The 17,460-nt window shown below is 32.7% G+C and overlaps 1 protein-coding gene across 1 annotated transcript in view; it reads left to right on the forward strand.

The window, feature by feature from the left end:
- LOC124521301 (A disintegrin and metallopeptidase domain 3-like) overlaps nt 1–17,460 on the forward strand; it is a 146,652-nt gene that overhangs the window by 75,140 nt on the left and 54,052 nt on the right. Inside the window, exons 12-14 of the mRNA XM_047092394.1 lie at nt 1,178–1,364; nt 15,427–15,525; nt 17,116–17,311. Of these exons, the coding sequence (XP_046948350.1) occupies nt 1,178–1,364; nt 15,427–15,525; nt 17,116–17,311 (482 nt within the window). The remainder of the gene's footprint in view (nt 1–1,177; nt 1,365–15,426; nt 15,526–17,115; nt 17,312–17,460) is intronic.

Here is a 17,460-nt window from a genome sequence, read left to right on the forward strand (position 1 = left end):
TCAGTCAGAGAAAGACAAATTCCATATGATTTCCTTCATGTGGAATTTGAGAAATAAAACAGATGAATATGGAGAAAAAAAAGACAAAGCAGAAGAAAGACTCTTAAGTATAGAGACTATAGAGAACAAACTGAGGGTTGTTGAATGGGAGGTTGGGCTAAATGGGTGATAGGTATTATGGAGGGCACTTGTGATGAGCACTGGGTGTTGCGTGTAAGTGATGAATCATTAAATTCTATATCAGAAACCAATAATACACTACATGTTAACTAAATGGAATTTAAATAAAATTTTAAATTTTAAAAAACTGAAAAAAAATACATGTAATTATTGACTCTCAACTGGATCTTTTTGCTATAAAGTGCCAATATTTTGATGAAGGGTAAATTTGGATGACATCTGAAGATTAGATATCAGTAATGCATAATTATTTCCTGATTTTGAAAGGTTCTAGAATTAATATCTATGTAATAATTGTACATTAAAATATTTAGAGTTACTAGGATTGTATTTGACAACTTATTCCTCATTGTCCCAGGAAAAAATTTATTCTTTTGGATGATTTTTGTGTCATTTCTCTATATTTTAGATTGTTACAAAATCAAATAAAAAATCATTATATATTACATATAGAAGCACAGAAATATTAAAATAGGTAACAAAATAAAAAGAATATAGGGTTTATACATTTTCTGTAAACAATGTTGAGATATTTTAATTGATCAATTTTCTTATCAAAGTAGAAATGCTTGTGCTTTTTCACTAATATTTTCAATTATATTTCTTCAGTTTTCTACATAAATTTTCTATTATGTTTCATTTTCTTATAATTAGTGCTTGTAATAATGATTATAATTGTGATGTTGGAAATCATAATGAAAGTAATAATAGGACATGTGTAAAGAAAGATTTTTGTGTGGCAAGCATTGTTTGTGTTTTAATATATTCTAACTCATGTCACCTTAACTCCCTCTACATGTTCTATTATATTGAATTACCATAGAAATAAACTTATTGCTGTTATTTATAACTTGTATTAACAATAAAAACACTCTTCCTTCTTGGCTCTTTGGTAAGTGAAATATTACAGAATTTATAGTACTTTTCAGTAATTCATAGAGTGTTACTTTGATACTGATTTTATTCCATTTATCTGAGGAATATGATTTATTTTTAGACATTCCCATGGTGTAAAGTATTTTAGCAGTTGCAGCATGGATGAATTTAAGCACAAGGTTTCACAGCCTGAATTTGAATGTCTTCAGAATAAAACAGTTTCAGAAGTGGTTCGCCAAGGAAGAATGGCAATTTGTGGTAATAAAATTGTGGAACCACCAGAACAGTGTGATTGTGGTCTTCCAGAGGTTAGTGACAAACATTAATAATTTATCTAAAGATTTGTTTTTGTGTTTCTCATGTAGTTTTATAAATATAGATGTGATATAGGAGGACTTTCTTTGAAATGCTGAACCATTTTATTAAACATCTAAGATACGGAGGTATGGGGCTTTTGATAACTGACATCCTGAATTTGAAGCATTTGAAGAGTTTAAGTGAGGGGTAAGTATAGCATGGATTAAAGAGGTAGATTTTCTTTATTATGTAACCATTAATAGCAATACCCACCTTTCTGTATCATAAACATTATTAACATCTATACTATAGTCATTACCTCAATCATGTCCTGAATTCCTCCAGAGAGACTGTATTGGTTCATTAAGTTCTTACATGTATGTTGTTGTTTACCTCCTCATCTCCTGATTTCTGCCCTTGCATCTGGGATAACTTTATTTATTTTAACTTAACTTCAAAGAATTGGGTTAATAATCCTTGGTTTGTTACTGTTATATTTAAGTATTTGCCATTACCTTTTTTTTTCTTTCAGTTCTTGGTAAGATAGCGAATCTGCATTTTATTATGCCTTTCTTTATATTGCATGTTGATTTTTTGGAATGTCCCATATTTGGTTGAAAAAATGTAAACTCTTGAATTGTTAGATACTAAATTCTATGTAACTTGATTACATCATAATTTTTAAGTGATTGCTTCAAATCTTCTGTATGAATCTTATTTACCTGAACTCTTGGCACCTGAGAGATAATATTTATGTTTTCAACTATGCAGTTGGATTTGCCTAATTCTTACTATAGGCTATTCAATTTATGCTTTCTGTGTTTTGAAGCTTTTTGATATGGTAGAGAATTATGATGGAGATTGTTATATCTTCATGGAAATTTAACTTTTATTTTCAAATACGGAATCTCTTTATTCCAGTGTTGCTTTCTGTTTTAAAGTCTATTTAGTCTGACATATCTATATATCTATGCACACACTAGCTTCTCTTAATTAGCATTTCTATGATATTTCTGTATTCTCATTTACTTTTCCTGTACTGTTAAGTTCAAGATCTACATTGGGTTTTAATTTATTATCCAATCTGTCTTTTATTTATCAGATTATCCTCTTAAACATTTTTGTGATTAATTTTTGCATATTTTTAATTAACTAAAGTCTATAATTTGTTCAGATTTCTTTCTTTTTTTTTGTTCAAGTTTGTTTGTTGGTTTATTTATTTATTTATAGAGGGAGGGGAAGAGAGCGAAGGAGAGAGAGATCCTAAGCAGGCTCTGCACCTGTCAGTATGGAGCCTGACTCAAACTCACGAACCATGAGATCATGACCTGAGCCAAAATCAAGTCAGATGCTTAACCAATTGAGCCACCTAGGCATCCCCAGGTTTCTTTTCTTTATACTGAATAGCCTCTTTCTGTGCCAGGATCTTCTCTAGTATACCTCATTACATTTAGGTGTTATGACTCCTTACAGTCCTCCTGCATATTTTTTATAACTTTAGTTGCCCCAAATTTCCATATTTTGATGTCCATTTTGACACATTTGTTGTTTAATTAAATTTTTGTTCATTTCTTTTGATCTGTGTATTTTGTTTTTCTTTCTTCCTCTATTTAAGCAATTTAGTGGATATATACTTTTTATTTTCCTTTACTGATTATTCTTGCATTTTTGCTATACATATTTAAGCTTTAACCATATCTAGGCCACTTTCAAAATAATGGGGTTTACAATTTACAACCCAATTAACTTACATAACAGTTTTATAAATATTGCATTTCTGTCACCTCTGTGCTTTACATTAGAAAATTCCTTATAACTTTTATTCTGAAAATATTTGCTTTATTTTACCTATCATTTCTTTTGGTTGTTAGGGTTTTTTGCATGTCAAAGTTTCACTGTGAAGAATTTTATTTAAATTATATTCTCTTTCTTAAAATACACATTAGTATTTTTTAGTTCTCCTTAAAGGAATTTCTCTGCCCACTTTAATGATAAATATTTATGTGATATATAATTGTGATATATAATACACATGAAATATATGCATGAAAGATGAACAAAGTGTGTAATGGATATATTCTTAAAAAGCATCTGAATAATTTGCACTCAGGCCTTATCAACTAACTTTGAAAGTGATCACTCCTCTTCAGTTTTCAGGAAGAGTTTAGGAGGGTAACATTTAGTTAAATTTTTTGTGAACATTTGGAAGAATTCACCAGTGAAGCCAACTGGACTTGGTCTTATGATTCTTTGGAGTTTTTTGATTACTGACCCTATCTCCTTACTAGTAGTCAATCTATTCATATTTTCTGTTTCTTAATGATTCAGTTTTGGTATATGTATTTCTAGGAAGTTATCCATTTCTACTAAGTTGTTCAATTATGGGCATATAATTTTTCATAGTAGTCTCTTATGAACCTTTGTACTTCATGGTATCAGTTGTAACCTCTCCTCTTTCATTTCTGATTTTATTATGAAACTTCTTTTTCTGTTTCTTGGTGAGTCTAGCTAAAACTTTGTCAATATTTTTAATCTTTTAAAAGAATTGACTCGTGGTTTCATTGATCGTTTAGATTGGGATTTCAGTCTCCATTTAATTTATTAACATCTGATTTTTTTATTTTCTTTTTTCTACTAACTTTGTTCTTCTTTTTCTAGTTCCTATAGGTATAAAATTAAGTTGTTTAAAATTTTTTTGTTTTTTGAGGTAGGCCTATATTGCTATGTACTTTCCACTTGGAAATGCTTTTACTGCATCCCATAGACTTTTTTTTTTTTATGTTGCATTTAAATTTCATTCATCTCAAGGTATATTTTGAGTTTTAAAAAATTTCTTTATTGACTTATTTGTTATTCACTATCATACTATTTTACCACCATATACTGAATTTTTAATTTTTATAGTTTTCTTTTTGTAATTGATCTCTTGTTTCATACCTTTGTCAGAAAAGATGTTTGATATGATTTTAGTCTTCTTAAAAGTACTGAGACTTCTTTTGTGGCCAACACATGATCTAAAATGGAGAATGTTCCATGTGCACTTGAGAAAAATGTGTATTCTTGCTGCTTTTGGATGGAATGCTCTGTATATGTCTATTAATTTATCTGGTCAAATGTGTTTTCTTTTATTAGAAAAATAAAGTAGTAATATTTCTAAAATTTCATAAGTCTATGGTAATATATTTTTAAAAGTGTGTGAAATTGTTTTTTTTCCCTCTCCAAATTTTTATGTAAACTCCCATTAGTTAACATGCTTCAGTAGTAGAATGTAGTGATTCGTCACTTACATATAAGGCCCAGGAGTCATCACAAGTGCCCACCTTAATAGTCATCACCCATTTAACCCATCCCCCACCCTCCTCCCCTCCAGCAATCCTTAGTTTGTTCTCTATAGTTAAGAGTCTGTTAATGGATTTGCCTCTTTCTTCTTTCCCCTCTATGTTTATCTACTTTATTTTTTAAGTTCGACATGTGAGTGAAATCATTGGAGTGCATGTATCCATTTCTCAGTACCATAATGGACTGTGCTGCAATGCTCAGGAGAGAGGAAAGGGCAGGCCAACTATCATCAGTTCACTGCCACACCTTAACCAACATATATAGCTTTCATTCTATTTGGATGAAACCCTATATCCTTGCTCTGTTTATTTTTGAAGGAAGGTGCCAAAGGTGTTGGGTCAATCCTAATCCAAATGCATTATGTCGGATAGGGAATTGAGGCCCTCTTGTCTTCCTTTTACTTGTCCACAGTAAAGCACAAGAGTGGCCAGAAATAGTCCATTGTCATGGCCCAAGTATTTAAGTACCATGGGTCTTCTTTAGGTCAGTAGTGAGAATTTCTCCCAAGGGCAGACTATCTTCTGGCCCTTGACTTGCATGGAATTTTATTTGGACTTTGCCAATGCATCCATTCTGGAGACCTTATTGCCCAGTTCATGAATAGTTTCCAGAGACTATTCCTAGACACAAGAGGAAAATGAGTTGTCTCTGATAGGCTGGTTGCACTAGAATGGTTTTAAGTGAACTGATTCGGGTGACTGTTTCATCATCTGAGCACTTAGTCTTTATTAAAAATCTAGGACAGAGTCACAGGGCACCTAAGGGAAGAGGTAGCTTGACCCACTGGATTTCAAGGTATTTATTGGAGAATGGAGATTCATTATGGATAGGCCAGTTTTATTATGGCTGTAAAGACCTACTGCAATAAGCCCCAAGAGGTTTTCACATTCCCATTCTTCATGTGCATGCCATTAGCCAGAGTGGTCATTGACCAACTGTACTTAGAGAATGAGGTTAGTTCTTTTTTTTTTTAAGATTTATTTATTGTTGAGAGACAAAGAAAGAGCATGAGCAGGGGAGGGGAAGAGAGGGAGAAAGGGAGACATAGAATCTGAAGCAGGCTCCAGGCTCTGAGCTGTCAGCACAGAGCCCTATGTGGGGCTTGAACTCATATACCACGAGATCATGACCTGAGCCGAAATCGGACACTTAACTGACTGAGCCACCCAGGCGCCCCGAGAATGAGGTTAGTTCTTGAGTGACAATGACTTCCTAGCCTTCAAATCTAGCAAAACTAGCATAGATCTCTAATATTGTAATTGGATGAGGTAGCTTTAATGATTTTATCAGGTTTTTGCCCAAGTATATCTAATTTCTTTCCTTTCTCTTGCATTGTCAGAACATAACTCAGTAAATGTTGGAGTGATTAACTGCTCTTAGTCACCATGAATTTTACTATCTATAACTCTGGCCACCATCAGAAAGAAAGTAGATTCACTTTCTTGATAGTGTAGGTGAGTGAACAACAACCATAATAACATTTTTTTTCTTTTTTTAGTATTATAAGACCATCATTCCCCACTGATGGAACTTATCAGGAGTCTCAACAATGATAGTCAAAAACCATTTGTCCCATTGTCACTAAAGATGTCAGTACCCAATTCTGCTTCTGTCTGCCATACCTAGCCAAATGATCCATAGAACCCATCTTTGTGTCTAGAAAGGCATTGTGACCTTGTCTTTTGTTTTAAACAAAAAGATTTGTGATGTGTCTAGGTGGTCTTCATTATATTTATTTATATTTGTTTTTCTTCTGACTTGCTGATGTTTTTTGGAAGTGAGTGATGATATACTTAATTAGATGTGGAAAAAAAGATATAGAACATTTACATTACCATAGTTTCCCATACCTCCTTAAGTAAATCCTATAAGAATCTAAATTTCTGATTTCTGTCATAACTCATTATTTTTGTCCCCTATTGAAATTCATATCAATGAATCATAGATTATGGATCTTTTTTGATTCTGGAACATTTGCTTTATATATTTTTGATATTCATCCATATGATTGAATGTATCTGTAGTTCATTTGTATTTGTTATAGAGTAGTATTTCTTTGTATGGATATTCCTTGGAGTGTTTGTCCATCAAATTATTAATGAACATTTAGATTGTTTTTGTTTGGGACTATTATAAAAAAAGTTCCTAAAATATTCATATCCAAATCTTGCTTGGACTTATGTTTTCATTTCTCTTGGGTAAATATATAGGAGTGGAATTGCTGAGTTACATAGTAGTTGATTAACTATTAAATCTATAACAACATGTCACACTTCTTTCCCAAATGTTGTAATATTTTATATTCCAACCATCTGTGTATGAGAGTTGTAATTTTTCCTTATCGTCATCAACTTTTGTTATTGCCAGTCTTTTTCATTTTAGTCATTTGAATTTGTGCTGGTATCTCATTGTGTTTTTAATTTATGTTTCCTCTATGAATAATTATACTGGACAGTGTTTCATACGATTACGGGACTTTCATATGCCTCCTTTTTAAAGTGTCTGTTCAAACATTTTGTACATATTTATAAGGTTATTTGCTTTTTTATTATGTAGTTAGAGAAATTCTTTTTTTAAAATAATGTTTACTTAATTTTAAGAAAGAGAAAGAGTGAGTGAGAGGCAGAGAGAGGGAGACACAGAATCTGAAGCAGGTTCTAGGCTCTGAACTGTCAGCACAGAGCCTGATGTAGGGCTTGAACTCACAAAGCAGGAGATCATGACCTGAGCCAAAGTTGGATGCTTAGGCAACTGAGCCACCCAGGCACCCCTAGAAATTCTTAATATAAACTATATGCAAGTCTTTTGCCATATTTTCTCCCAGTATGTGGCTTGGTTTTGTATTTTCTTAAAGATAATCTTTCAAAAAGTCAAATTTTTAATTGGGTGAAGTTCAGTTTATCTTTTTTTTTTTCTTTTATGTGTTATGCTACTTGCGCCCTATCTATCCCATGGTTGTGAAGCTTTCCCATAAGTGTTCTAGAAGTTTATTGATTTTAGCTTTTATATGTATATCTATGATCCGTTTTGAGAAATGTTTGTAAGTTAAGAATCAGGATATATTTTTTTCTATATGTATATCCAATTGTTCCAGGACCATTTGTTGAATAGCTATATTTTTCTTGACACCTGTATTGAAAAACAGTTCATCACATACTTTGTGTTCCATTGTTTCATATATCTAGCCTTATACCAATACCAGCTCTCCTTACCCTAACTCATAAAATCAGGTAAAATGTGTCTTCATATTTTGTACTTCTTTAATCAAGATAGATTTGGTGATTTTAGCTCTTTGCATTTCTATGTAAAATTTAGAATCAACTTTTCTATTTCTACTCACATCCCCTAAAGAAAAAAAATCCTAATTCTGCTGGAATTTTGACTAGGATTTTTAAAAATCTATAGATGAATTTGTAGAGAAGTGAGTTATTCATAATGTTATGATTTCAAACCATGATCATGGTATATTGTTCCATTTACTTAGGTATCTTTAATTCTTAAAGTTAACCCTAAACATTTAATGTTTTGAATATTATTGTAAATTGGATACTTAAAAAAAATTTTAATTCCCAGTATCCTTTGCAGGCATATAGAAATAGAATTAAGTCATGAAAGTTGTTGATTCCTCCAATTCATGTTACTTTGAATGACTGACTTATATTTTGGAAAATACTTACAAAATAATCAGGATTACCAACCAAAATGAGTATATGAAAAATGAATATGCTTCTGTATTTTATTCCAGAAATAGAGAACCACTTCAGTAAGATATTAAATATTGAGGAGACATTTAAACATGGTTTGGACAACTAGGAGAAAAGAAAACATCCTTTTGATTCTCAAATTTCTCAATGATATACCTTGGCTACCTGTTTTATAAAAGTTCTGGCTTCCAGTCCCATGATGGCATTCTGTTCCTAAAGCATAAGTCCTTAAGAGTCAATTTCTAAGCCAGGTATTTAGTCTAGATTTAGGTATTGTGAAAATTTGCTCTCTACTGTAGGCTTTCTCTTTGATACTAGCCTTGGAATTTCCTGTCATGTCATTGATTTTTGCTCCCCCTGCCTGCATTAATATTTAGTTTCCATTCAATCCTCTAGCTGCACTAAATACTGTTGACAGTTTTTCAATAAAATATTTAAATTGTGAAGCATAACACACTTTAGTTAATACTGAAATATAAAAATAAAAAAAGAATATCATCTGACTCCTGTAAATTTAAACTTGTTATATAGTGATAAAGGTCTGATATACTTCAATAATACACTAATGTTGCAGTTAGTGTAATTATAACATTATATCTAATTTTGTATAAAATATTATGTGATAATCCAGGTAGTACAAGAGATCAAGAATAAATTATTTTATAAATGCACTTGATATATTTATCTACTGTTTTGAAAGAAAGATCCCTGATTACAGCTTCTCTTACAGCATAACACTCAAAACATTCTATGTATTATAGTTTTAAGTTTATAGGTCTTTCACCTCTTTTGTTAAGTTTATTCCGAGGTATTTTATTCTTTTTGGTGCATTTATAAATGGCATTGTTCTCTAATTTTTGCTTCTGCTACTTTGTGGTTTTGTTATTAGTGTATAGAGACACTACTGGTTTCTGGGTATTAATTTTGTATCCTGCAACTTTACTGAATTAATTTATTACTTCTAGTGGTTTTTTAGGGGAGTCTTTAGAATGTTTTGTGTCTAGTATTATGTTATCTGCAAATAGAGACAGTTCAACTTCTTCTTTACCAATATGGATACCTCTTTTTTCTTTTTCTCGTGTGATTGCTGTGGCTAGGACTTCTAGTACTATGTTGAAAAAAGTGGTAAGAGTGGACATTCTTGTCTTGTGTCTGATCTTAGAAGAAAATCTCTGTTTTTCAACATTGAGTATTATGTTGGATGTGGTAAAGGATCTGTACTCTGAAAACTGAAAAACATTGATAAAAGAAATTGAAGATGACACAAACAAATGGAAAGATATTCCATGATTATGTATTGGAAGAATTAATATTGCTAAAATGTCCATATTACTTAAAGCAATCTACAGATTCAGTGCAATCCCTATTAAAATACAAACAGCATTTTTCACAGAACTAGAACAAATAACACTAAAATTTGTATAGAGCCATCAAAGACCCTGAATAGTCAAAGTGACCTTGAGAAAGAACAAAGATGGAGGTATTACAATCTCAGATTCCAAGATATCCTACAATTCTGTAGAAATGGCCTTTGGGGACCTCCATCCACTCAAGAGAGACACCAAACCACATCCCTGTCTGCTGCTGCTAACGTGAGTTGTGCCCCTGGCCACTGCCCTGCTTTGGGGGGATCCAACCTAAGACTACCACTCAGCACAAATTTTGCTAATGCTGTGAGTGACTTATTGAGCTACTACCTTGCTCCATGCCCAACCTCTGTGCTCATGGCCTCACACCGTGCTTAGCTACCACATGACTGTGGTCACCTCAGCAACCACATGCCAGACCCTGGCTGCAGCCACTAACATGCTCCCACAACAAGGATATAATCAGTGCAGAAGTCTAGACTGAAGGGAAAAGGTACTCAGACACCATAGCAGGACACAAGCAACACATATAGGAGACTCCTCTGAAGTGCCAAGTTCTGGTGAACCAAGGACATTGCACTACAGGACACTACAGGACCTCTTCATAAAGCCACTACTTTCAAGAGCAGAGGATGTAGGTGACTTTCCTAACACACAGAAACAGAGAGATAGACAAAATTAGAGGAATTTGTCTCAAATGAAAGAACATGACAAAATCACAGCAGGGGACTTAATTGAAACAAAAAGAAGTAATATGCCTGATAGAGAATTTAATGATTGTAAAGATACTCACTGGGCTTCCAAAAAAAGTGGATGACATAAGTGTGACTCTGGACAAAGACATAAAAATAACATATCAGAGATGAAGAACTCAATAAATGAAATTTAAAAAGCAATGGAGGGGCACCTGGGTGGCTCAGTCAGTTAAGTGTCCAACCTTGGTTTAGGTCATGATCTCGTGGTTCATGGGTTTGGGCCCAGCATCAGGCTCTTTGCTGACAGCTCAGAGCCTGAAGACTGCTTCAGATTTTGTGTCTTCCCCTCTCTCTGTCCCTCCTCTGTTCATGCTCTGTCTCTGTCTCTCAACAATAAATAAATGTGAAAAAAAATTTTAAAAAGCAGTGTTTGAATTAAATAGTAGGCCACAAGAAGGGAAACAGAGATAAATAATATGCCTGATGGAGAATTTAAAGTAATGATAATCACTTGACTTGAGAAAAAAATGGAGGACATCAGTGAGACTCTTGACAAATAGATACAAAATAACATATCAGAGATGAATAACTGAATGAATGAAATTAAAAATATAATAGATGTAATAAATAGTAGGCTACAGGAAGCAGAGGAATGTATCAGTGATCTGGAGGATAGAGTAATGGAAAGCAATCAAACTGAACAAGGGAGAGACAAATACTGCATTATGAAAATATAATTAGAGAACTCAGTGACTCCATTAAGCATAACCACATTCACATTAGGGATCCCAGAGGGGAGGACAGGGAATGGGGGGCTGAAAATGTATTTGATAAAATAATAGTTGAAAACTTCCCAAATATGGGGAGAGAGATAGAGATCCAAATTCAGGAGGCACAGAAATCCCCCAGCAAATTCAACCTAAAGAGGCCCACACCAAGGCACATAGTAATTAAAATGGGAAAAAAAATAGTGATAAAGAATTTTAAAGGTTGTAAGTGAAAAGAAAACATTTACATATAATGGAAACCCCACAAGGCTATGAGGTTAATTTCAGCAGAAATTTTTGTAGGCCATAAGGGACTGGCATGATGTATTCCGAGTGCTGAGGGAAAAATCTGTATCTGAGATGTTCTACCTAGCAAGGCTATCATTCAGAATAGAAGAAGAGATAAAGAGTTTCTCTGACAAAGAAAAACTAAAGGATTTCATAACTACTAAACTAGCTCTACAAGAGATATTAAAGGGGGGCCCTTTGAGTGCAAAGACCATAAGTGATAATATGAAAAGTAAAAAATATAAAAAATATAAAAAATATAAAAAAATATAAAGGTAAAAATATGTGTTTCTGTAAAAAGTAGCCAAGGTTTTCATAAAAGGATATAAAATATGATGCCTAATATCTGAAGTGTGAAAGGGAGAGGAGTAATGAATGAGATCAAAATTAAGCTACCATCAATTTAATATAGACTGCTATATGTAGAAGTTGTTATATATAAACCTTGTAGTAACCACAAATAAAAAAAACAGTAATAGAAATTCTGCAAAAAATAGAATAAGGTATTCAGGTGTATCACTAAAGAAAACCAAAAAACTATGAAAGAGATAAAGAGAAGAAAGGATCAGAGAAAAGCTATCAAAAAATCACAAATCAGATAATAAAATGGCAATAAATATCTATCAAAAGTTACTTGGAATGTGAATGGACTCGAAGCAAAAGACTCATTTCAGACTTAAAGACACCTGCAGATTGAAAGTGAGGAGATAGAGAAAACTAATCAGGGAAATGGATGTCAAAAGAAACCCAGAGTAGCAATACTTACTTAGACAAAATAGACTTTTAAAAAAATTTAAATTCTAATCAATGTACAGTGTAATATTACTTTTAGATATACAATATAGTGATTCAACAGTTCCATACAGCACCTGGTGCTCATCAAAACAAGTTCAGTTCTTAACCCCATCACCTGTTTAACACGTCTCCCCATGCATCCCCCTTCTAGTAACTATCAATTTGTTCTCTATAGTTAAAAGTCTGTTTCTTTGTTTGGCTCTCTTTTTCCCCTTTGCTCATTTGTTTCTTAACTTTCACATATGTGTGAAATCATATATTTGTCTTTCTCTGACTTATTTCACTTAGCATAATACTCTTTAGATCCATCCATGTCATTGCAATTGGCAAGATTTCACTCTTTTTTATGGCTGAATAACATTCCATTCTACATACATGTCACATCTTCTTTATCAATTTATAAATCAGCGGACACTTGGGCTGTTTCCATAATTTGGCTATTGTAGTTAATGCTGCTATTGTAGTTAATGTTGGCTATTGTAGTTAATGGGGTGCATGCATTCCTTTGAATGAGTGTTTTGTATTTTGGGAATATATACTCAGTAGTATTTTTGTATTCTTTGGTTAAATACCTAGTAGTGCGATTGCTGGGTCATAGGGTAGTTCTATTTTTAACTATTTGAGGAATCTCCTTACTATTTCCCAGAGTGGCTGAACCAGTTTGCATTCCCACCAACAGTGCAAAGGGTTCCCCTTTCTCAACATCCTCACAAACTGAGAAACAGACTCTTAATTATAGGGAAGAAACAGATGTTTGCCAGAGGAGAGGTAGCTGAGGTAATGAGTTAATTAGGTGATGGGATTAAGGAGTGCACTTGTCATAATGAACACTGTGTGATGTATGAAATCTGAAACTAATATAGCACTGTATGTTAAACATACTGAAATTAAAATTAGAAAAGAAAAAAAAAAGACAAAAAAGGCAACTAATCCTAATCCTAATCATCCTACTGATTAGGATGAGATATTTGCAAATGAGATGCCTGATAAGGGATTAATATACAAAAAATATATAGAATTTATATGACTCAACATTATTTAAAAATGGGCAGAGAAGTTGAATAGACATTTTTTTCAAAGAAGACATCCAAATGGCCAATGGACACATGAAAAGATGCTCAACATCACTAATCATTAGGGAAATGCAAATCAAAATCACAATGAGATCTCACCTTACACCAGAAAGAATGGGTAACAATCAAAAAGATAAGAAATAACAAGTATTAGAGAGGATGAGGAGAAAGCGTCCCTGTATACTGTTGGTGGAGCCATTAGGGAATGAAGTATGGAGGTTCCTCAAAAAATGAAAAATAGAAATTCATATGGTTCAATATTTCCACTACCAATATTTACCCAAAGAAAGCAAAAACACTATTTCAAAAATATACATCCACCCCTACACTTATTGCAACATTATTTACAATAGCCAAGACATGGAAGCTACCTACCGTCAATGGATGAGTGGATAAGTAAAAGTGGTATATATTACCATGGTGTGTGTATATATAAATATATATATATTAATATACACACATGTATGTGTGTGTGTGTGTGTGTATATATATATGCCATGCACACACACATACACACACACACACAATGGGATATAATTCAGCTGTAGAAAAGGTTGAGATTGTGCCATTTGAGACAACATGGATGTACCTAGATGACAATTTTTAAGTGAAAACAGACTGAGATAGACAAGTAACATACTATTGCACTCATAAGTTGAATCTAAAACAAAACAAACAAAAAAACAACAAAAAAAACCCCACCAAATGAACAAGCAAAAAGCAGAATCAGACCTATAAATACAGAGAACAAACTGATGGTTCCTAGAGCGGTATGAAGGGAATGGTTGGGCAAGTGGGTGAATGGGAGAGGGAGATACAGGCTATGGAATGAATAAGTCACAGGAATAAAGCGCATAGTGTAAGGGATATAGTCATTGATATTGTGAATAACATATAAACTTGTCAAAGCACAAAGTTGTACACCTGAAACTAACATATAATGTGTGAATTATACTAAAAAAACTTAATGTAAAGTGAAAAGAAATGCATACATATATATAACACAAACATTTTACACACATACTATAAACTCACATATTTAGTGGGATCATGGTGGAATAAAGTTTTATCCATAAACTTAAAGAACAAAAGCAGAAAAAAAGATGATAGTTCTTAGATTTTATGAGTCGACCATTTCACAATATCACAATATCAAAAAGTTACCAAAAAAACCCCACCCAAACAAAAGTAAGTTGTCATGACAAATTTTAAATGTAGTGATATATGTTGGTGGCTAGGGCTTAATACCATTAATATAATGCTTACAAATAAAGGAAATAAACACATGAATACATCAACATAAATATAGACACAGAAATATTAAATAAATAATAGTGTGCAGATATGTAAAATTTTCTGTATACTAATAATAAAAATATTAATATTGAAGCAAGTAGAAACACATAGTGATTTGTGACTATCCACTTTACTAATTTTTAAATATTACTATCAGTCTTGTGACATATCATGATTTTATGCTACAGGAAGAAGGAAATGGAAGTATATTATGAAGAGCCATTAATATTTTTGTGCTCTCTTATCTAATAATTTCTAGAATTAATATTTAATGTAAGGTCTGAGAGTAAAAAAGTTACAAGCTTTTTTCTTTGAAACATTATTTATGTTAATAAAACGTTGTTATAATTTAGAACCTCTATTCTGTCACATCCATAAGTTATTAAATATTCCAAAGATGATATCTTGAAGAGGTTTGGTAAGATTGAAAAGTACTAATGATACAATGAATGAAAAAAATCTAAGAATTTAGAGTGCATACATTTATATATTCCTATAAGATTGAAAGAAACTGCATTGAGTTTTTTACAGTCAATTCCTTGAGCATGGAAGCATGAATGATTTCATTACCATTGTTTTTCCAATGCTGAAAATATAAGTTTAACTGAAGTGGTGTTAAAAATAAATACAGAAGTAAAAATCATACTATGATTGTAATTAACTTAGGGAAATATTTTGTGTATTTTGACAATAAATACAATTACATATTTCATTGAAAATTCCTATTATTTTTTTCTGTTTGCTTTTAGGAATGCGCTCACAAAAAATGCTGTAATCCTGTAAGTTGTACTCTAATTGGAAATGCAGAGTGTGGCAGTGGACCATGCTGTGATAGAAGAACTTGTCTGGTAAGCTTTCAAAATACTACATGATTTCCTTTCATAATTTGTGTTCTTGTGTGTCCATTTTTTTAGCATTTTTTAAGCTTTGTTTTTTTGCCCAACTTCAAATATGTAACTTTATGGACCTGATTCATACATAATTGATTTCTAAGTTCAGAAGATGTATTTAGATCTTTTTCAGCCTTCTTAGCTATGCCTTCCATTGCACTGTTTTTAGTCTCTACTCAGGGCCTATCCAGTTATTATTCAATATCAATTCCAGATTATTTGGGTGCTATGAATTTCTCTTGGTCATATCTGAATGTAGCTCTTCATAACCAAGCAACTTATGACAAAAAATTAAAAATAAGGCACCCAACACACAGTTGATGTACAATGTTTGAATAAACAATAATAATAATAATAATAAAGCTCTCATTTTGAGAATAGCAGAAAAGGAGTCCATGTAGAGTAGTCAGCAACATAAAGCATGTCTACTATTCAAGTTTTATCTTTTCAAGGGACCGCTGGTCCTGGAATTGAATTGAATCCTTAACTTCCTTTGGGAAATTTCCCCTTCACATTCCTTTATAGCCACACCTGAAAGGAGACTCAGTAAGATTTGACTTTTGGGGATTGCTTCATCTTGCCTTTTTTGTGTCACTTTCAGGAGTCAACGACAATCAAAATCTGATTAGAAATTTGCCAGGTTGTCTGTCAGTAAAATCTATCCTAATATAATTCTACTTTGTTCTGTGTGTGTTTTTCACTCTTTATGCTAGTAATTAAAGCCACTTGTCCCTTGTCTTCAAGGATGCAAGCATAGAGTTTCTGCTACTTAGCAATAAACCTTGTTCCTCTTCCCTTCACTAGAGCGCTCACCTTGTCCTTTGTCTCCAAATCAGCAGGATTGAACAAATAAGGCTTTTCTACACAGCCCATTGCCCTTTCTCTACAACCCAAAGGGCAGTTCTTTAAAATGGGGACAATTCTTACATTTGGTAGAGCCTTTAAAAGGATTAGGTGAAGAAAAACTTGCCATAAAACTTACCATTTGCAGGTGAACAATTTAGTGATATTCAGTACATTCACAGTGTTATGCAACTGCCACCTCTATCTAGTTCCAAAACAAGTTCCTCAATCAAACAGGAGACTCCTGGAGCATTAAGCACTTGCTCTCCTTTCTTCCTTCCCCTCAGTCCTGGCTGGACAACACCAATTGGACAGAACCAATTTGTGTTCTGTCTGGAGTAACCTATTCTGGTTATTTCATACGAACCATAGAATATGTGACCTTTTGTGTCTGGATTTCTTCACTTAACATAGTGTTGAATATTCATTCATCTTGTAGCCTATGTATCAGTGTTCCTTTATATGGCTAAAAATAATCCATTGCATGAATATACCACAGTTTATTAATCTATTCATTCATTGATGAACATTTAGGTTTTTTCCAATCTATTTCACTCGCGGTTTCAAGTAAATTCATAATTTGACTTTAAGTAGTTAAAATGCAATAATAATGGAAATGATAGAAATACACTGTTCTTGTTTAATTTTTTTTACCTTTTTTGGTTTACTACTTTAAATATATATTTATTTTTCTTTGTCTCATAGATAGCTGAAAGAGGACGTTTATGTAGGAAAATGACAGATCCATGTGATTTTCCAGAATTTTGCAATGGAACATCTGAGGCTTGTGTACCTGATGTGAAATCTGCTGATTTAGAACCATGTAATAATAATACTGCCTATTGCTATGAGGGAATATGCCGAGATCCAGATGTACAGTGTGAAGCATTATTTGGAAAATGTAATAGTTGTATCTTTTTTCTGGGGTTCCTTTTCAAACTGTATTTTTCTACAGTCAGTAAACCATCCTATAGCCATAATAAAGGGTAATGTTTGTTTAAAATCCAAATTTGAAAAAAAATAGTTAATCATTATGACTTTGAACTATAT

The sequence above is a fragment of the Lynx rufus genome, unplaced genomic scaffold (assembly GCF_022079265.1).
Source record: "Lynx rufus isolate CCGP_SWC_20201006 ecotype Redwood Valley unplaced genomic scaffold, mLynRuf1.p SCAF_3, whole genome shotgun sequence".
NCBI classification, from domain to species: domain Eukaryota; kingdom Metazoa; phylum Chordata; class Mammalia; order Carnivora; family Felidae; genus Lynx; species Lynx rufus.